At 36.7% G+C, this 23632-nt stretch overlaps 1 protein-coding gene across 1 annotated transcript in view; it reads right to left on the bottom strand.

Moving 5' to 3' along the window:
• Window positions 1–23632, bottom strand: part of LOC150076378 (uncharacterized) — a 458875-nt gene that overhangs the window by 222175 nt on the left and 213068 nt on the right. Inside the window, exon 8 of the mRNA XM_090387340.1 lies at window positions 8963–9123. Coding sequence (XP_090243466.1) covers window positions 8963–9123 — 161 coding nt within the window. The remainder of the gene's footprint in view (window positions 1–8962; window positions 9124–23632) is intronic.

The following is a 23632-nucleotide window of genomic DNA, read 5'->3' as shown; positions in this document are numbered from 1 at the left end:
CATCTTACTTCAGTATGCAAGAGTAATTGGTTTGATACTTCATTTTTTTCACAGTTTGGCAAACAATCGCAATTTAAGAGGATGAGCTCTAATTTGATTAACAGATTTAATACACACTCTTAGTGTATCGTGCAGTTCGTCACTGAGAGTTTTTCCCACCAAATGGTTTCGGTGCAACACGCAGTGAATAGTATGTACACTTTGAACTTTTTCTTTCAGAAAGGCAGCGAAACCTCGATAAAGGCCCACCATTGCAGGTGCGCCATCTGTGGCTACTGCTGTTATATTAGTAAATGGAATATTATACTTATTTAAATATTCCTCCAATCGCTGAAAAATTTTCAACCCCGTTCCATCACTTTCAAGATATTTTGCAAATAAAAATTCGTCAATAATTTGATGTTTGATTTTACTATAATATCTTACTTTATAAATCAACAGGGATTAACTTTATTTTAGATATAGGAAGCTTCTTTTCCAACTCTCCTAGTCCAACTCTAATAATTCTTGAGGATGGCGATATCTATTTTGTAAAGAGTAGTGTTCAGACCGCACGGTCTGAACACTACGGTTCTGACAGTGGGGAAGATGTCCCACCTGCTTTACAAAATAGATATTGCCATCCTCAAGAATTATTAGTGAGTTGGACTAGGAGAGTTGGAAAAGAAGCTTCCTATATCTAAAATAAAGGTAATCCCTGTTGATTTATAATATAATAGAATATAGGAATTATTGAGCATTTAACAGCTCTCAATTATCAAATTTATAATATCTTACATAAGCCATAAGAATAGAAGAACTATCGAATATAGATTCATCAAGTTGGATAGAGAACTTATTATTTTTGAGTTCTGATACTACAGTTTTTTCTACATCTTCAGCCATTTCACCAATACGCCTTTTCACGGTATTCGCACTCAATGGTAAGTATTTTAAAACAGGGCCAGAATCTCTTTTCATTATGGTTTCAATTACTTCTTTGATTGCGGGTATAACAATGTCCTCTGCAATCGTATATGGTTTTCTTTTTTTTTTTTTTTTTTGCTATATTAAAAGAAATATTGTAGGAGGCTGTTAATCCTTGTTTATTGTCAGCTTTGGCAGGTGCTTTCATAAATGTTTTTATAGTTGGTCGATGTATGTATTTCTCTTTCAGTTCTTTAAAAAAGTCAAGATCTTTATCTTTCTTATTGGGATGGAGTCTTTGAAGATGATCTTTCATTTTTGCTGGTTTCATTGCATCGTTACTAAAAGTTTTTTCACAAAGAAGACACATAGGCCTCGTTTCGTTTGTTAAATATTACCCGTACAATGATGTCTTATATTTTTCTATCGACCCCTGAGCCAGAATCAACCCCTAACAATGTTATATCGACCCCTGGGGGTCGATATCGAACACTTTGGCGACCACTGTTCTACAGTTTACATAAGTAAAGAACTCTATGCTGTTTTACTTTGCATCCTTTGCCAAAGATTTCTCGTAATCTGCCTTCGCCTGCCTAACCTCCTTCATAACTTGGTTACAGACCAGCTTATATCTATCATAGGCTTCTGTGTCACATGTTAATTTATATGTATCCCATGCATTTTTCTTCTCTGTCACATGTCTAATTAGTTCATCTGACATCCATTTAGGCCTAAATCTTGAACAATATTTCTTTGTTGGTAGTAGTAGTGGCACATGATGCAAGAAAGCAAGTGTAGGAGCTTATGCAGCATCAGCCAAAAAAAAAAAATCACACCATTCCCTCCAAATGCCTGTCCAGTTCCTCCTTAAATTTATTTAACCTATCAACTTCCACAACGACAGATGGAAGTTTGTTCCAGCAATTAACCACCCGCTGGCTAAAGGCAAATTTCCACACATCTATTCTACATCTGTCCTTTCTTAATTTGAACTTATGTCCCCGTAGGTTCGTAATCTGAACAAGTGGAAGGATCCCATCAGAATTCAGCGTGCTCAACCCATTCAAGGCCTTATAGACCTCAATCAGATCACCGCGCAGGTGCCTAGTCTCCAGCCACTGCAATTTGCAGAACTTAAGCCTCTCTTGGTAAGAGTATCCCTTCATTCCCCTCACCAATCGTGTTGCTCTTCTCTGTACATGCTCAAGCAAATCTACATCCTTCCTAAAATGAGGCCTCCAGACCTGTACGCAGTACTCAAGGCGTGGCCTGACCATTGCCTTATACAGAGGGACAATCACCTCCTTTTCCCTGCTAGCAAAATTCCTATATATCATTGACAAAACCCCATGACCTGCCCTAGCAGCCTGTCTGCATTGCTCAGAAAACTTCATATCTGACTGCACAATTACTCCCAGGTCTTTTTCATTTTCTACCACGTTAAGTGTAGTACCACACAGTTGGTACGTTTCTCTGGAGTTACTTCTACCCATATGCAGTACTTTGCATTTGTCAAGGTTGAACTTCAGTTGCCACTTCTTAGCCCATCTGCCCAATTTATCTAGATCCTGTTGCAGTAGCACACTGCCATTACTGTCATTTACAACCCTGCCAACCTTTGTGTCATCTGCAAACTTCGACATTAAGCCTGATATACCTTCATCAATATCATTGATAAATACACAAAACAACAGTGGACCCAACACCGAACCCTGTGGGACTCCACTAATAACATTAGTCCACGAAGAGCAGCACCCATTGATTACCACCCTCTGTCTTCTCCCACTTAACCATCCTTTTATCCATTGTAGCAACTTACCCTTAATACCATTCTGCTCCAATTTGTACAGTAGTCTTCCATGCGCAACAGTGTCAAAAGCTTTCCTGAAATCCAAGTATATGATATCAAAATTATTTTTTGCATCCAGTTCCTTTGTGACCACATCATAATATCCTATCAAATTTGTCAGACAAGATTTTCCCTTAACAAACCCATGCTGTGTTTGAATTATTGAAAAGCCTAGTAGCTTCCAAGATTAATTCTTTGAATGCTTCCCATTTTGAATTTGCTGTTGGTAACATCATCAGTTGGTTCCATCGTATAGAATTTAAATACTGTCTCAGACCACCATAGTCACCTTTACGAAAGCAAAAACCCTTCCCTTTACCCTTGATGGTAGTTGCCTCTTTGAGTAAATACCACTTCAGCACACTGTGATCTCTGCCACCTAGTGGTTCCTTTATCTGCAGATTCTTGATGCATGAAGAATCACTACTGATAATCAGATCAAGAGTATTACTCCCTCTAGTTGCCTCCCGAACATGCTGATGTAGAAAACAATCATCCAATAAATCCACAAAAGCCTTGCTAGTGTGTGAGTGACCAACCCACAAATTTCAGTCAATATCCGGGAAATTAAAATCCCCAATTATAAGACAGTATACTGTAGTGTAAACAATACTGTAGTGAAGGAGTGGCCAACTTAATCTGTGATGCGATCTACTTTTTTCCTTCAAAATGTGCCGCAATCTACCATCTCAAAAATTTCATTGCACAAGGTGCACAAATCGAGGGATGACTGTATATTTAAAATTCGTCGTGATTGACCTAAATTAAATCTGCGATCGACTGGTAGATTGCGATCAACTCGTTGGCCACCCCTGTTGTAGTGTTTCACAAATACATAGTGTTTCATATACACATAATGCTATACGATTAGTATAAAACAGAGTTACGTTCTACGTTGTATTTCAATATTTATAGAAGAATAAGAGAAAATTTCCTCAATAGGATACATAGAACACTTACTAATGACACTCTACAGCAAATAAATGAATATAAAATTAACGCATTACTTTTTTATTGGTATTGTATTATTTTATATTGAGTTAATTTTATATTCATTTATTTGCTGGAGTGTCATTAGGAAGTGTTCTACATATCATATTGAAGTAAATTTCTCTTATTCTTCTATATAATGCTATAATAACTGAGAACAGTGTATTATTGCTAATGCAATGACGCTACTGGTTCCTTTCAAATTTTTTTCATTCATTATATTGAGGCCTGTAAAATCGAGGGTTTACTGCACAATACTGATAAATCTATGCAAAAAGATGGATCCCCCCCCCACCATCAGTTATGATTTAAGAATCTGAAAGATTTCAATTATACAGAAGAAAAGTAGCATGTTGCTTTTGGTGATGTGCATGTTCTATCTTTAGACAAGGTCAAGGATTCTGATAATAACAATTGGGTTAATGAGGTTAAAGGGACTATTTGGCAGTATTTTAAAGATAACAGAATATTTTTTGATTGGTCAGCATATAAAATTAAGTAGATAATATCAGTTACAGCATGGTATCAGTGTATGCACTATAGACACATGGCCAAAGACTGAAGAATAATAACTTTAATAACTTTTTTTTTTTTTTTTTTTTTTTTAATTTGGCTGGCTTTGCAGATGAATGTTGCATGGAAGGTATGATACAGACCTAGCTTCATACAGCAGTCTTATTCTGTCCATAATCAAGTGAAAGGTTATAGTAAAAGTAGTAATACGAATTAGATAACTGAAAGCAGCATTAGCTGTGAGAACTACTGAATATGAAGACTGCATCTTTAGGTACAAGACATGGGATATGCTAATAAGTAACTGGAAATTTTGAAGTAGTTTATTTTGTTTCTCTCTTATTACCAATTTGGAGATTCTATACAGCTGTACTTCAATTACTTGGATAAGTTGTGTGAGGTGCTAGCATCTAGTCATGTCATCATTGGATTGGATTCCAATGTTGTTTTCCTGTTTTAGGGTGATGATGAAACTGATGATAGAAGGCAAGAAGACTTGAAGATTTCTTCTCTGCCTCAGGACTGGGTGTTGTTAATGTTTAGGGCCATTGTCCTACATGCTCATCTGTCCATGGTGACTCCTACATATACTAGTTTTTTGTCAATAATGAGTAGAATCAAGAACTGGTATATTAATAAAGATATGACTACTATTGATCATAGAGTGAATTTTGAAGTTGTGACATCTCCTGAGACTAGTTCTGTTTATGACACTGGAAGGTTTTTAATCAGATTTTTTTTTTTTTTTTAATGAAAACCCCAACCATGAAAGGTAGTAGAACCTACTGTACCATTGTGGCACTGTCATCCCATGAAAGGTATTAGAACCTATAGTGCTTACTGTAGCGTTGTGGCACTGTCATCCCATGTGGCACTGTTTTCTCAGCCTTCAACCCACACACTACTGTATGTGTGGGTTGAAGGCTGAGAAAACAGTGCCACATGGGACCATTTTAATCACAAATTAAGAATGGAATTAGATAGAGTGGAATGGGGATGCCTCAATGCAGTTGGGAAAGTTAATGTTGCAAAATCTATTTTGCATGATATGTCTTGTGAATGTTTGAAGAAATTGAAGGTTGTTGTTGGTCATGCTGTTTTCTGGTGTAGTGAAGAAGTGACAAGGAAGAACATATAGAAATCTAGAAGGCTGAAAAGGCTTGGTTTGAGAGACCTGATTGATAATTGTGATGACACTTAGAGGAATTTCAGAAATGTTAACACAATGATCATGCATTGTGTTAACACATCAAAGCACTCTTAGTGGCAGAATTATGTGAGAGTGTGGGGTTGTAGAAGCCCTTGGCACACAGTTTTTTTAAATTTAAAAAAGAAAAACAAAATAGAAAATTTAAGTTTATGTTTCCCATAGTGCAGGTTCTGATTCTGATAAAACCATGGGATTGTTTTAGCTTGTCAATAAACAGTGGATGAACTGTTTCCTAGGAATATCAAGTAAAATTCCAATCAATAAAAAATTATTCATAGGAAAAAAAAAACACTGCAATTTCCTGATGAGCGTAAGCCCAATTTATCTCTTAATGAGCAAAATTTCTGATTCTATGGATTCAAAAATTTTAGAGATGATCAGTCCTTCTGCTTACAGTTTATTATATTTTCACCATTATTAATATTGCTTTGCTGCTATTGTATTAAGTTGTGATATATATACAAGTCCCAACCTTGGAGCAAGTAACCAATGCCCTTTCAAATGAAATAAAAAAAAAAAAGTGCTCGTCATTCTTTGGACTTTTATAATTGTGATGTACATGGAAAACAGCTTTTACTAATTTATTGAAGAGGGTGGTGTTTTGGCTGGTATTTCTGGATTCTACTCGCAACACGAAGTGGAGGAGTAGCCATTTTATACATATATTTTCTTGGAAAATAAATCTTTAATGATATTAATTTTTTATAACCTTTAAGTTCTTTATTAATCTTTATTACTTTGTAAACTGCGAGAGAGCGTATCATGCCAAGGTCATGTTGTCCATGACAGTATAGTTACTTCATCACTTGTCACTCACTTGTTTGGAAAGGTATGAGCTCGAGTCCTAACAATGAGTGGAGGAATTCCTAAAGGCTTTTTCAACTGGATTTGCAGTTAGCTGATTTTAGGTGGAGGAATAGGGGTTTCCCCCTTCTGAATTATTCTGGGGTTTGTAGCACTCAGTACATTTATGTAAATCATATATATACAAGTGTGTTCCTAAGCATGTCCCTATTGCTCCATTGCGGATGTGAACATACCAAATTGAGCAACATGTCTAGTCACTGAAGCCCCTAAAAACTAACTAAAACAATTCTAGGATGTATCGCGTGCATTGTGTTGGATATATAAAACTTGCAGAACAAACTGCTTTTTTATGGCTAATTAAACAATTATGATAAACTATTCTCGGGTGTATATTGCAGTCCTATTTCTAAACAAACATAAGTAATTACAATACAGAATATCATAAAAAAATTCCGATTTTAACATAATGTTACTATTTGTCGGAAAAAGAAATAAGAACTATGTTGACGACTGTGAGACAGAGGAGTCAAAAAGACAGATTCCCCATCATATGCGTCGCAGCTACAATTGTGCTACAGCATCTTTTGATAGCAAACCTCTGAGTTTACTATGAAGAGCAAGTTTAAGTTTCTCTTACAACATGACACAATATCACGCATGGACAAAATCCCTCCACATTCCCAATAATGATCCAGAACAAACCAAAACTGCTTAAAATCCGGAAACAACATCAACACGAGAGGTGGCAACTGAAGTTTAACACTGACAAATGCAAAGTATTGCATATGGGTGGCAGTAACCCCAAAGTAATGTACCAACTGTTCGATACTAGACTCAGGGTAGTGTAGAATGAAAAAGACCTCGTAGTTATTGTGCAGCCAGATATGAAGTTTTCTGAGCAGTGCAGGCAGGCTGCCAGAACAACCAATGGGGTCTGGTCAATGATATACAGGAATTTTGCTAGCAGGGATAAGGAGGTGATTATCCCTTTGTATAAGGCAATGGTCAGGCCACAACTTGAGTACTGCATACAGGTATAGAAGCCTCATTTTAGGAAGGATGTAGAGCTGCTGGAACAAGTAGCGAGAAGGGCAATGAGATTGGTGAGAGGAACAAAGGGTTGCTCTTAACAAGAATGGCTTAAGTTCTGCAAACTGCAGCATCTGGAGATTAGGCATCTGCAAGGAGATCTGATTGAGGTGTATAAGGCCTTGAATGGTTTGAGCAAGCTCAATGCTGATGAGATTATTCCTCTTGCTCAGATTATGCACCTGAGGGGGCTTAAATTCAAACTGAGGAAAGGCATTGTAGAATAGATGAGTGGAAATTTGCCTTTAGCTAGTGGGTGGTCGATTGCTGGAACAGACTGCCATTTGTCATTGTGGAAGTTGATAGCTTAAATAAATTCAAGGAAGAACTAGACAAACCTTTGGAGCAAATGGATGGGTGAAATGGGAAGATTTTATTTATTTATTTTTTGGGTGATGCTGTATAAGCGTGCCTTCTTGCATCATATGCCTCTACTAATGCTAATATAAAAATATAATAAGATTTTACCAGAAGGCACACTTCTGGATTTTTGGTTAATGGGGACGGTGCATTTCCACTCGATGTTTCTTCAGTTACGCTAGTTCTTCCATGTTAAACCTTTCCACCTATTCATACACCCATCTTTGATGAATGCACTTTTTTCCTTTTTTTTTTTTCATACTATACCAATATTGTTTTGCGAATCTCGGAGGGTTTTGCTCCCTCCGACCACAAAAATCTGATCACTGCACATTGTTCACTAACAGTGCAATTAGAAAGCAGAGCCAACTTGATAACACTTCAACTGTATAAAACAAACAAAGTGCAGGGAACTAGCAACACACATGTAGACTTTCTAACAATGTAATAGGTACAATAACCTTTATAGAATGTTCTCTCATGGAATGTTAGTTTTACTCATAAACTGCTCTTTGATTTGCCCTTCTATTGCAATATGGATTAAATAAAACAGATCCAAGTTAAACAGGAACTATCTTTCCAGCAAATAACTGAATTATAACCAAAACAAAATTCTTGTAAAGATGTGAACAGTTGATTTTGGTAAAATTTGCATCTAAAAAAATTTCCCTTTTTTCGTTTCCCTCCCACCCAACCTAAGTCCCAAACATTTTGGCATTACTTGGATGGTGTGCAAATATTTTTCAAATTAGCTTTATTTTATAGTAAATTCAGAACACAAAGCTTTAAGCATGAGTGCTATAAAACATTACTGTACTAGATGAGTTGGAATAAGCCTCAGCTATGTGTGTAACTTAGAGCAAAATAAGTTTGTACACTAGTTTCATTTTGTGAAGCAAATCACCACAACTGACCCAGTCTTGCACTTCAAATAAAGAATAATGTCCATAATGAGAAGCTGTTTATTTGCAATGCCCATATGACTATTTCAGAGATGACTGTCTTCTTATGGGTGGGTAAATAGGCAGTGCCAGTGTAATACCTGACAACCCAATGAATGAATGAAATATATCTATAACAGCAGAGACGTTAAAGCACAATATTTCAGAACTCAAAATTTAGAATAGTGCATTTTGTAGAAAATTTAGTTTTCTCCTAGCTATGTATATAATAGGTTTCTGCCAACTCATATAGAGTAATGTTTTAACTTACAGTTTACCTTTTAAATTTACACTCACCTTTTAAATTGAAATGTGGCCACATTGGGAGCTCGATGAACTGTAAATCTCTTTTGTGCCGACACCTTCATGTTGCATCTAGGACATTTATATGCATTATCATTTTGTAGTAATTCTGGTTGGATAAATTTTTCAAGAGCTTTTTCCAAACTGGGGACATTCTGCTAATAATAAACAAATATGTAGCAATAAACTGAGAAAGCAGTAGAAATAGAAGTGCACGTGTGTGTGCAAGATAAAAATACCATGGTAGTCGTAATAATATATTTTTCAAAAGTTATAATATAAGAGCAATTTTTGGCTAAGGTAAAGAAAGTCAACACAAGAACCACGGGAAACTTTGCTTAACTTAAAGGGCAAACTTGTTTCCTGCTGCCGCAGTTTCTCCCTGCATTCTCAATAAACAGATTGTGCATGTTATTGGAAGTGGCAGTAGAAGTTGATAACGATGTATTGATTAGTTTTTTTCTCATTATTAAAAGCAGATTATTGGAGTTCATGAGTGGGTTGAAATTTACTTACATGGGTACACCCTCCAGACTGCCTCAGTCTTAGGATGTTTATCCCCCCTCCCTGCTGTTTCTTCCCGATAGGAAACAAACCTCTACTGCTACTACGGATAACTTGCACCATCTGTAGAAGTCGTTTTCCTATTTTAAAATAGTAGGAAGTGGGAGATAAACACCCTAAGACTAAGGCAGTCTGGAGGGGGTACCTGTAAGTAAATTTCAGCCACGAACACATTACACTCATGAATTCCAATAATCTGCTTTTAATAATGAGAAAAAAAAAACTAATAATACATTGTTATCGACTTCTACTGCCACTACTGATAACACGCACCATCTGTTTACCGAGAATGCAGGGAGAAACTGTGGTAGCGGGAAACAAGTTTGCCTGGTAAGTTTTCCCGAAGTTTCCCGTGGTTCTTGTGTTAACTTTCTTTACCTTTGCCCAATTGTCAGATGAAATTACACCAGACTATTTAAACACAGAACTGATTAAAGTCATTTAGGATTGGCTTAGTGTACTGGGACAGTGTTTGTGGTAAGCTACTGAGCAAGATACAAAGACTAAAACAATTTCAAACTGTCCCTATTAATGAAGGAGATAATGTTTTGGACCATTCTATACACCTCTTCAGAGCTTCATTTAAGAATAATAACTAGTGTATATAACACAAGATTATTGTTTTGAAATATGAGATTTATAATAATGCCCTTATACAAACTTTTGTTTATTTTTCATTTTCAACATTTCCAAGCAACATTGAAAATGAAAAAGACTTGGAAGTTGTAACAGTCCAATATGATGTTATTCTCAATGGTGCACTAAGATTGCATAGACAACACATGAAGTACTTGCCAATTCTATACAGGAATTCTGCCAGTAGAAGACAATTTTTCACCATACATATCAATGATTAGATTACACTTGAATACTGTGTACAGGTCTAGAAGACTCATTTCAAGAAAGATATTGACTTGCTTGTGAGAGAGAGTACAAAGGAAGGCAACAGTTGTGTATGCAAAGAAATATTCTTACAGGAAGCTCTACTTCAGTTTGAAACTTCAGTCTGAAAACTAAGCATCTTCAAGAGAATCTATCTGGTTGAGTGTTCAAAGCCTTAAAGGAGTTGAGATAACTCAAGTGGACACAGTTTGTGAAAATTTTATTTCTTGCAAAGTATGGTAAAAGTTTACAGAAGGATGGCAATAAAACATTTTTTAAGGCTCTATTTTGAATTAAAAGAGTATAGTCACAACGTAAACTTTCCATAGATTTATTTATTTTTTCCTTGCTTCATGATGAAATTTGACCTTAGGCAATCAGAAAAATATTTTTAATATTTTCAACTATTTCTTTCCATTTTTTCTAAAAAAACCTTCAGCTGCCTTTTTTTTTTGTAATGCCTACTACAGGGTAAATGACGAGGCATATTTTCTCTTTCTAGGAAAGATAATGCAAATAAGGAGACTGATTCAAAACAAAGAAAGATAGCTACAGACTGACTGAAAAGTTGCCTTTAGTCAAAGAACATTCAAAATAATAGAATAGGTTACCAATTAGATATATATTTAGAAGTACATAAATTTGAGACGCCTCCGTAGCCAGGTGGGCAGGAGGAGCAGCAGTGCGTAGCACACGCTTCTTGATTAGATCGGTGTTCAAGTCCGTGACCACCAAATACGGACGATGCAGAAAGGCCAGGGAATGACCACCACATATCCCTGGAGCAATATGGTCATAGTTGCTAATGCTCCTAAAAACCAAATAACAAACAAACATAAATTTGAAATTAAAGAAAAAAACAAACTTTTTTTTTACTGTTGATGTAAAAGTTCTCTTACATTCTTCTGCTATTTTAATACTAAAACCCAAAGGCAAATTAAAAAAACATCACTCAAAGTTTCTTCTGCTGTGAGGTTTAAACCATTGCATTTACAAGCCATTTTGAACTCAAATGGAAACAAAACAGAAGAAAGGAAGTCCTACCTTTCATAACATTCAATGTCTAAACAAAACACATGTACAAAAATGAACTGACCAAGAGTTCACTCTGAGTGATCCTTTAATTCTTTCTTTAAATATGTCTAGTGAAATTTCACCCGGCAATCATTAAAAATTCAAAATATACTTTAAATAAAACTACACAAATCAATGTGAAATTGTGTCAATGGCACAATGTGCGATGATGAACATACTAATTTACTGACATGCACATGAATTCTAGGTTTTATAACTTTAAATTGCTTGTACAATAATTTTGAGTTAGCAACAATCTTCAGAATCAATTAACTGTTAACTAAATGTCAGGATGAAATTGAATGCTTCTAACATACATTTATATTTCCATATACACATTAATTAAGTGATCACTGAATTATGATCACTTATCTAATACCGTGTTGGGCCACCGCTCGCATGGATAAAAGCCACTATTCACCTAGGCACTGGCTACACTAGATGTCTGAAGACTACTGTGGGGATCTGAAGCCATGCAGCCTGCAAGGCTTTCCACACTTGGAATAGATGACTCACTTTCCATTCCATATCAACCCACAGGTGTTCAATTGGACTGAGGTCAGGCGGATTTGGAAGCCAATCAAGATGGGTGATATCTTCAGTGTTCCTCGAACCACTTATGCAGAGTGCAGGCCCGATGACACAGCACAGCATCATCTTGGAAGATCCCATTTCTGTCTGAGAAAAAATGCATCATGGCAGGGTGCACATGGTCTCCTAAGAGATGTTGGTAGACCTCACCAGTGAAACATTAGTCTATATAAATGTTGGTCTATATTTTGCTAGCAAGAAATAGCACGGAGGGTCTAGTTCTTACCAGCAAAAATGTCCCAATGGGTCTATTAACTTGTGCCACACACGAAGGCGTCTGTCAAAGTGTTGCACCAGTAATTTGGGCTTATCCAAGAAGCACGCTGAATTCCAGTCCTCCAATGTCCACCTAGCATGCTGACACCATAGCATTTTCTGTTGACAACGTTTAATGGTGAGGAAAGGGTGTATCTTAGGTCACTGCTGTGAAATCCCATAGGTCTGAGAGAGTGGTGCATCATCCTTTGGGATATTGTTCTTACATTTCCTATATTGTATTGCAATGTCAACTATCACATAGTGACTGCCTGCCACCGAGCCTATACAAAACGGTCCACCCTTTGCTCACCACAAACATCCACCTCATGTAATCCTTTACAGTTTTGTCGGCAGGAGGTGGTTTGACCCATTTGACACCATTCTTTGTACACCTTAGCCAGTGGGCCATGAGCAACCAACAAGATGTGTGTTTCTGATATGGAAGCATCTGATGCAGGAGCTCCCACACTTTGAAACTCCATGATATCTTTACTACATCCCATAACTGCTACTTATCACTCTGACTTGCACGATCAGATGTAAAATTACCACTACTCTAGTTTACGAAGCTGTCTGGCTTTTTATATAGTGAGCTATGCAGAATAAAATCTCTATAACATCTCGTGTGGTGCAAAAACCGTGTTATAAAGGACTAAGAACCAGTACAAAAAAGGATGATTACATTCCAAAAAGGCGCCTCCATAGCCAGCTGGGCAGGAGCAGCAGTGCGTAGCACACGCTTCTTGATTAGACTGGGGTTCGAGCCCGTGAGCACTAAATACGGAGGATGGGAAAGGTCAGGGAATGACCACCACATATCCCTGGAGCAATATGGTCATAGTTGCTAATGCTCCTAAAAACCAAATAACAAACAAACATAAATTTGAAATTAAAGAAAGAAACAAACTTTTTTTTTACTGTTGATGTAAAAGTTCTCTTACATTCTTCTGCTATTTTAATACTAAAACCCAAAGGCAAATTAAAAAACATCACTCAAAGTTTCTTCTGCTGTGAGGTTTAAACCATTGCATTTACAAGCCGTTTTTAACTCAAATGGAAACAAAACAGAAGAAAGGAAGTCCTACCTTTCATAACATTCAATGTCTAAACAAAACACATGTACAAAAATGAACTGACCAAGAGTTCACTCTGAGTGATCCTTTAATTCTTTCTTTAAATATGTCTAGTGAAATTTCACCCGGCAATCATTAAAAATTCAAAATATACTTTAAATAAAACTACACAAATCAACGTGAAATTGTGTCAATGGCACAATGTGCGATGATGAACATACTAATTTATTGACCTGCACATGAATTCTAGGTTTTATAACTTTAAATTGCTTGTACAATCATTTTGAGTTAGCAACAATCTTCAGACTCAATTAACTGTTAACTATATGTCAGGATGAAATTGAATGCTTCTAACATACATTTATATTTCCATATACACATTCATTAAGTGATCACTGAATTATGATCACTTATCTAATACCGTGTTGGGCCACCGCTCGCACGGATAAAAGCCACTATTCACCTAGGCACTGGCTACACTAGATGTTTGAAGACTACTGTGGGGATCTGAAGCCATGCAGCCTGCAAGGCTTTCCACACTTGGAATAGATGGCTCACTTTCCGTTCCAAATCAACCCACAGGTGTTCAATTGGACTGAGGTCAGGCAGATTTGGAAGCCAATCAAGATGGGTGATATCTTCAGTGTTCCTCGAACCACTTATGCAGAGTGCAGGCCCGATGACACAGCACAGCATCATCTTGGAAGATCCCATTTCTGTCTGAGAAAAAAATGCATCATGGCAGGGTGCACATGGTCTCCTAAGAGATGCTGGTAGACCTCACCAGTGAAACATTAGTCTATATAAATGTTGGTCTATATTTTGCTAGCAAGAAATAGCAGGGAGGGTCTAGTTCTTACCAGCAAAAATGTCCCAATGGGTCTATTAACTTGTCAAGTTGTCAAGGAATTTGGGCTTATCCAAGAAGCACGCTGAATTCCAGTCCTCCAATGTCCACCTAGCATGCTGACACCATAGCATTTTCTGTTGACAACGTTTAATGGTGAGGAAAGGGTGTATCTTAGGTCATTGCTGTGAAACCCCATAGGTCTGAGAGAGTGGTGCATCATCCTTTGGGATATTGTTCTTACATTTCCTATATTGTATTGCAATGTCAACTATCACATAGTGACTGCCTGCCACCGAGCCTATACAAAACGGTCCACCCTTTGCTCACCACAAACATCCACCTCATATAATCCTTTACAGTTTTGTCGGCAGGAGGTGGTTTGACCCATTTGACACCATTCTTTGTACACCTTAGCCAGTGGGCCATGAGCAACCAACAAGATGTGTGTGTTTCTGATATGGAAGCATCTGATGCAGGAGCTCCCACACTTTGAAACTCCATGATATCTTTACTACATCCCATAACTGCTACTTATCACTCTGACTTGCACGATCAGATGTAAAATTACCACTACTCTAGTTTACGAAGCTGTCTGGCTTTTTATATAGTGAGCTATGCAGAATAAAATCTCTATAACATCTCGTGTGGTGCAAAAACCGTGTTATAAAGGACTAAGAACCAGTACAAAAAAGGATGATTACATTCCAAAAAGGCGCCTCCATAGCCAGCTGGGCAGGAGCAGCAGTGCGTAGCACATGCTTCTTGATTAGACCGGGGTTCGAGCCCGTGACCACTAAATACGGAAGATGGGAAAGGTCAGGGAATGACCACCATATCCCTGGTGCAATATGGCCTTAGTTGCTAATGCTCCTAAAAACCAAATAACAAATAAACAAACAAACATTCCAAAAGCTAACTAAAATACACCACTTTTTATTTTTATTTTTTATAACTATTGGAAACTTAATTTTTATTAAAAATAGTAATAATGCACAAATGTCTTCCAAACTATGATACATATATGTCAGATAATGTATGTTCGTTTTCTTCCTCTTCATCGCTGCTAAGCACAACCAAACAAGAACGTTTTCTCTGGTGCAGAATGTCTTCACCTTTTGAAATTTCTTCTGCAGCATTTAGATTTCATGTATCCTCTGCTCTCTTTAAAATATCAGCAATCTGCATTTGTTTGCTTTTGCTTGATATATCTTTGTATATTTCATAGTATGGAGCTAAGCATTTTTGAAGCTCCCATTTGAACTTTGTGCTAACGCTGAAAAAATAAGATTCTAACTGCTTGGCTAAGTTTATACCTTCCTGTATGCTTTTTAGTGTAAAATTTGGAACTTCAGAATTTTCATCTGTGCTATCATCCTCTGAATTTATTTGGATTACTTCTGGTGCCATTTCCACTAAATTTCCTTCATTAGCCTCTTTTTCTACTAGTAATTCTTGAATTCTGCAGTAGTCATAATCATCAAAACCTGCCCCTTGTACTGACTTAGCAAGTTCTACTGTCACACTGATTCCATATTCTGCCGGTTTGACTATTTCCTGAATGAACTGACTCTGACAATATAATTTTCCAACATGCATTCAATGTTGAGAGTTTTTCTTCTTTGAGCAATAAAGCAATGATTCTGATATAGTCCACAATTGAAAAATGTTTCCATGCCACCATCACTTCAAAAGATTCGGAATCAATTTTTCCCAAAATCCATCGTAACAATTTTCTGATGTAATGAGTTTTAAAGGTAGATCTAATGGCTGAATTCAAGAAGTTGTATTAAATGAAATAGCAACGTTTGGATGACTTAACCGAGTGGTCAGGAGCACGAGTTCATTAACACATGTTCTTTGGGTGGACTGGGATTAAAGCCTATGACTGCTAAATACAATTAACATTTGTATTGATTGATTTATTGTAAACGCCACTGACCTGTTGGTTGTGCCAGAGTATAAACAAGAACAAATTTTTTTTTTAAATCTTTTAAATGACCTGCCACGTTATCCAATAGTAACAAAACTTTGAAATCTAAATTGTTCCGCTTTAAATAGTTTTCCACAGCTGGCACAAAAAAATTATAGAAACCATTCTTTAAATAAATCGGCAGTTATCCAAGCTTTTTTATTTGTTTTCCAATATACCAGTAATGCGTTTTTATTTACACCTTTCCTTGTACGAGAATTAGAAGATCTATAATAGGTTTTATCGTGTAATCCCCTGATGCATTTTTGCACATAAGTAATGTTACACGATCTTTTGATGCCTTAAAACCTGGTGCAGTTTTCTTTTTTTTTTTTTTTTAAATAAATGTTCTGTTTGGCATTTTCCCACCAAAGACCTGTCTCATCGGCATTGAAAACTTGATGTGATGTGGCGTATCCGTGCTCTTCAATAATTTTTTGAAATTCCTCTGCATACTCCTTGGCAGCTTCATTATCAGCCGATGCACTTTAACCTTGAATTCTTATTGTAATGAGTAAGAGGTTTTTATATTTCTCAAGCCAACTTTTACTGGCAACAAACTCCAGGTTAACAAAAGATTCTCCATTTTCTATTAAATGGTTATAAATTTGTAGTGCCTTTTGTTTAATTACACTGCTGTCTAATGGGATCAGTTTTTTGCTGCTATCGTCAATCCAAATACTGAATGCTTTTTCCATTTTTCAATTACTGGTGCTCAGGGATGAGCTTTCATATTTGCAGAAAGGAAAGAACCTGCAGTTTCTTTAATTTCAATTTTTTTGTTAAGGGGGCATATTCCCCCTCTGTAATGCTAAGATACCGGGTAATCAGGACCCCTATGCGGTCCTGATTACCCGGTATCTTAGCATTATATACGAAGTGTCGTAGTATACATTAAAAGTCATTGGGAGGAGGAACAACAACAGATTAAATCAAATAAAATACAGTACACTCATTGTACTGTAAACAAAAATTCTGCTGTTTTCGTAATAATCTTATTTTTTTTGGGCGATAACATTATTTTTGAATTTAATAGTGGAAATTGGAGTAAATGTAAAAACGTAAGTTATTACTCTGTTGTCTTTGCAAAAACCACTTTATCTCACCTCAGCTTCCAGTGCTATGTAATCTAATTTCTTGATCCGGATAATATTCAGATGAGCGATTATCTTGGGAAGTTCGTTCAGTTTTAATTTTCAGTTTACTCAGTTCAGATTTCATTTCTCTGATTTTATACTAAATGGAATAAAGAGATAAACTTATACATAAGCGTTTCATGGAATCAGATTGGTAATAACTACTTTTTAATACTTCCTGTGTATCAGAAAGAATTAAAAAGTAGTTTTTTTATATTTAATTTCTTCCTTCGCTTATCGCAGCAATAATTTTGCCACTGCTGCAATCATTCATCCAGTTTATTATTAGGGAAACAAAGAGAAAAATCAGATTTGTTACAGGTTGATCTTACAATTCAAATCACAAAGGAGCCTAGGCTGTCAGAGACAGATTACGAGAAATCTTAGCAAAGGATGCAAAGAAAAACAGCAAAGATTTCTTTACTTATGTAAACACTAGAAAGAAGGGGATGAATCCGATTGGTCCACTTGATTTTGATGGTTTGACTGTTGATGATCCTGCTCAGATAGCTGTCAAACTCAAAGAGTATTTCTGCATCTACATTCACACATGAGTTAATCAGGGAGGGGAATGTCAGAAGTTTCTTAAACTCTGGCAGGGAGCTGAATGATTTTGTAATAACTGAGAGCAAATTAGATGAGAAATTGTTTGAAGTGAAGCATAAGAAATGCACCTGGGCTGAATGGGATCTACTGAGTTATATTAAAGGAGGCAGCAAAGGAAGTAAGAAAACCCTTAGCCATAATTATGAATTATGGCTTCATTGGACCCAGGAGAGATACCAATGGACTGTAGATGTGCAAATGTGCCCCAAATTTACAAAGGGGGATCAAAGGATGACACGAGTAATTTCAGACCTATTAGCTTAACTTCTATTCCAAGGAAAATAATGGCAGCACTGGTTAAAGAAGCACTGCAGGATCATCTAGACAAGACTGCAGTTATAGTTCAAACACAGCATGGGTTTGTTAAGGAGAAGTCTTGTCTGACTAGTTTGATTGGATACTATATGATGTGGTCACTGGATACAAAAAATAATTTTGATATCATAATCTTGGATTTTAGGAAAGCTTTCAACACTGTTGCACATGGAAGACTACTGTACAAATTGGAGCAGTATGACATTAAGGGCAAATTGCTGCTATGGATAAAGATGGTTGAGTGGGAGATGACAGAGAGTTGTAATCAATGAACACTGCTCTTCATGGATTGATGTTATTAGTGGAGTCCTCAGGGTGCAGTGATGGGCCCATTGTTGTTTTCTGTATTTATCAATGATATTGATGAAGGTATATCAGGCTTAATGTCCAAGTTTTCAGACAATATGAAAGTTGGCAGGGTTGTTAATGACAGTAGTGACAGTACACTACTGCAACAGGATCTAGAAAGGTTGAGCGGATGGGCTGAGAGGTGGCAACTGTGGTTTGAAGTTGACAGGTGTAAAGTACTGCATATGTATATAGGTGGCAGTAACCCCAGAGTGGCTTATCAGCTGTGTGGCGCTGGACTGGGGTTAGTGGAGAATGAGAGGGGCCTGGGAGTGGTTGTGCGGTTAGATATGGAGTTTTCTGAGTAGTGCGGATGGGCTGCGGGAGTGGCTCATGGCATCTTGTCAATGATACAGGAATTTTTCTGGCAGGGATGAGGAGGTGATTGTCCCCTTGTATATGGCAATGGTTGGGCAAATATCAGGTGGTAGATGACTTTCATCACCCGGTGAAATACCACCACTTTGCTTATTGGAGGCTTGAAGTGGCGAAACCCATGTTTAGTCTCTAGAGCAAAGTTTCAGGCATCCCCCCCCCCTCCCCATACTTCTCTTTCAACCCATGCATGGTACTAAGTACTATACCTTTTGATACTTTTCGTGTTTGGGGTTCTCATAAAAAAAAAAAAAAGTAACAGCAGTTCTAATTTTCTGTTCATTTTTATCTTTACGGTCTGGATTGCTGCTTCATTTAAATTTAAGCTTTTTGAAACATATGATACCTTTTCCCCTTTTTAAGGCTCCAAAATTTGTATCTCTGATTGTAGAGAAATAAAGTTTCCTTTGAGAAGTGCTTTTTTTACTTTCTTTAGGCATAATTTAGGGCTGGAATTTAATTCACAACAAAGAAATTATTCCAATTCGGTTCTTAAGAACAAAGTTTAGTAATACATACCCAGAAATATTTATGAACAATCAAATAAAAACCAAAAAAACCTTAAAAGTCATGAACTGCACACTTTGAAGTAACAATTGTTTATGGTCTCAAAGAAGCACAAGTTCAATAGCACAGAACCTAACATGGGTACTTCCCAACAAAAAAAAAAAAAAAAAAAAAGGGGGGGGGGGGGGATTTCCCAATAATTTTTTTGCTTCTGCATAAGGACTAGCATGTCAACAGTGAAGATTCACAAAAAAGAACGGAAAGTTTGAAAAATTACATTCAACATAATTACACCCCCCCCCCAGCAAAAACACTGTGTTATGCGAGGTTTGCTGAAATTCTCTAACTTTTTTTTTTTTTTTTTTAATTATGAAAACCCCAAACACGAAAGGTATCAAAACCTATAGTACTTAGTACCGTGCATGGGTTGAAGGAAAAGTATGGGGGGAGGGGGGTGCCGGAAACCTTGCTCTAGAGACTAAACATGGGTTTCACCACTTCAAGCCTACAATAAGCAAAGTGGCGGTATTTCACCGGTTGATTAGAACGAAACCGTGTTGTGCGAGGATTGCCACAATTTATCAATTGTTTTAGGGTGAAACCTTGTTGTAGAAGTACTGTGTTATAAGGGGGTTGCCTGTATATATATATATACATACAAAAATCCAGCATACAGTTGCATTATTTATACAGACTGCCATATTAAGTAACTAATTATTAGGGGTAAAAAAAATGCAATCAGCAAATTATGGTGTTTTCTACCTTTATGTTTCATATTATCCTTCTGGAGATCTGTAGAGAGAGCTATTTCATATAATCTTGTTTTACTATTTCCTAGTTTGATAGCTGAAATAGCATGACACCACATCCTCCATTACAGCACCAGTTTTGCTACTTATCATTTGTTTGAAGAAGTCTAGGTTCAAATCCTGTCAGAGACTGGAGAAATTCTTAAAGGCCTCCTCAACTTGGAGTAAGTTTTTTTCCAGTTATTAAGAGTTTTTCAGCATGCATATAAATCAACAAACAAATATATATTAAACTGGTGCAATATAAACTAGGGTGCTGATGCACCATAAAACCAAAAATGCAAAACCCACACTTATACCCACAAACACATAAGTTGTAGTTCCCTGATGGCAACCAGTAGGTTGTATAATAGAAGACTAATAATGTGCCTTTTTAATTTCAAGCAAAACAAGTATATCAGATGTTTCCAAAAAGCTTCAGGGCTTTATTATAATTTAGCAGAATGGATAACGACATGGAGTTCTGCTAGGAGATGATGTGGCTAGTTTGGCACCAACCCTGCTCACTTAGTATGCTTTGGTGTTCTTTTATATACCTCACAGTTGGATCAAATTTCTGTGATGAATTTTTAAAAAAAGTGAGTTTGCATAAAGTCGAAAATCGTATCAAAACTATACTTTATAGCTCTTTACTCCTCAGAGATAGGGGCCTCAGCTGACAAATTCAACCTTAAAAAGGATATTTTCTGTGGCATGCTGGCTGTTAAAATGAGACAACACCAAGTTCAATCTTCCTCCAGATCTCGGAGCAATGCAGTTAGCAGATGCCCTTAAACTGCACAGGGCCTTTAAAATTACAGATCTGAATTTCTGCAAACACTGTTCTTGCACATTCCTTCCCCTTATCTATGGTCTTCAGCACAGCTACTAGCAGACCACAAACTGGCTAGTACTCATGGATACATTCCTGCCAAAGCAAATGTTGCCTTCAATTCAAGTAATCAATAGTGACCTCCAAGAAGTGGTAAACAATAAAAAATATACAGAAAGGAAATCCTTGCTAACCTAAAAATTAAGAACCATGCCTTTGCCTTTCAATAGTAATACTCATGACCACTGAAGATGTATCCTCAATATGCTAAACACTGCCTGCACATGTGATTCCAGTCAACCACACTTGTCCAGCTCAGCAACTTCAATAATATCTCAATTACATATATATTTTATGGTTCCTCCGTAGCCAGGTGGGCAGGAGCAGCAGTGCGTAGCACACGTTTCTTGATTAGATCATGGTTTGAGCCCGTGACCACCAAATACGGAGGATGCAGAAAGGTCAGGGAATGACCACCGCATATCCCCGGAGCAATATAGCCTTAGTTGCTAATGCTCCTAAAAACCAAATAACAACAACATATATATATTTTGTAGTTATATTATGTATGTATCTTATACTACTACTATTAAAGATTCTATTCTATTAATTATGATCTTGGAAGCGGGGTGGGCTCTTTAACACTAAAACTGGTAATGACCATTAATTTGACAGTTTACCTACTCTAAATTGTTACAGTTTTGCAGCCCTTTTAATTACAGAACTGTGAGGCCATGATATTTCCTAACTTTTCAGTAACTTATAGGATGCACAAGAATAGCAAATAATTTTGCACGCCTTTTTCTGTTAAATTTTAGCTCTATATCTAAAAATACCAAAGCTGTCAATTTGTAAAATTTCAATAACATTAGCAAATTTTTGTATGTAGTTAATCAAGATTTTGCATTTATTTACATTGTGACAAACATCTGTGATTTCAATCATCATATGCCTTGTGCAAGTACATGCCCAGATGCATATGCACATATATGCATGCCACTTCAGGTCTGAGCGTGTGTAGGAGTAATGCTGCACAATGTCATTTTAGTTTAATCTGGGTCAAATTTTATATGTGGAAAGGTATTTCAACAATTTTTACAGTGCTAGTTAGCATGCATTAATAAATGTGGCGATCTCGTGGTTTTACCCAAGAGAAGATTCAAAATTGTCTAGAGGAATTAGGAAAGCTATCTGAAAATGAGTCTGGAGAGGAGATGAATTTAGAGAAGAAAAGTGATGAATGAATTCTTAATGAAAGAGTCAAGGAATCTAATAGTGAAAATAATATTTCTGATCCTTGTATATCAAGTGATACTGTAGATGCAATAAATGCCATCATAATTGTAAAAACTATATATATCTATTAGTGGGCAACAAACATACTTCAAAATCTGGGCACGTGTGGGAAATTATAAAATCTAAAATCTGGTGGTCGTGCAGCTGGGTGTGCACTACAAAGGAACATAATTTATGATAACCCTCAGCAAACTCCTAATTCAACACGAAATGTGTGTATGGATTCTATGATAAGTGTGTTTCGTTATTTGTAGATGCTTCAATGATAAAAACACACACACACATAACTGCACGGAAATTGAAGCATGAAGACAATTGAAGAATTTTAATTGGTCTACATGCATTTCAAGAACTTCATGCTTTTATCACTGTACTCTTAGTTCACGGAACATACAGTGCTAGAAATTTAGAACTGCATAGTTTGTGTTCAACATGGTGTCACACAGATATAAGGAATGCTGACTATGAATTGGGAGAGAATAATGTGCACAGGATAGGAAGGAAGGAAGGAGGGGTTATGCTGTTAGTTAAGAAACACAAAATCTAATGCATCCAGTTGATGCTGGCAGACAGTGCAATTTTGAGTCAGTTTGGTGTGACATAAGCATTGGGAAAGCAAAAATGAGGGTAGGAGTGTGTTATAGGCCTAATGACGCTGATGAGTACAATGAACAACTATACAGAGAAATAGAGTGGGCCAGTAAATCAGAATGTCTTATAATGGGGGATTTTGACTTCTCAGATATTGATTGGAACTTGTGGGTTGGTCACTCGCACACTAGCAAGACTTTTGTTGATTAATTGGATGATTGTTTTCTACAGTAGCATGTTCAAGAGGCAACTCGAGATAGTAATACTCTTGATCTGATTATTTATGCATTAACAATATACAGATAAAGGAACCATGAGGTGGCAGTGATCACAGCATACTGATGTGGAATTTACTTAAAGATGTAACTACCATTGAGGTAAAGGGAAGGGTTTTTGCTTTCATAAAGGTGGCTACAATGGTCTCACAGAGTTTTTAAATTCTATGCAGTGGGACCAATTGATGATGCTACCAACAGCAAATTCTAAATGGGAATTATTTAAGGAAGTCATCATCTTGTAAGCTACTAGGCTGTTTATTCCAACAAAAATATACAATTCAAGGTTGACGCTTAAATGGATGTCATATGAACTAATAAGACTCGTGGCAGA

Source organism: Mastigoproctus giganteus, chromosome 13 (assembly GCF_048544385.1).
Source record: "Mastigoproctus giganteus isolate SK-2022 chromosome 13, ASM4854438v1, whole genome shotgun sequence".
Taxonomy (NCBI): Eukaryota; Metazoa; Arthropoda; class Arachnida; order Uropygi; family Thelyphonidae; genus Mastigoproctus; species Mastigoproctus giganteus.
The sequence above is the reverse complement of the archived record's forward strand: the minus strand, read 5'-3'. Positions and strand labels throughout refer to the sequence as shown.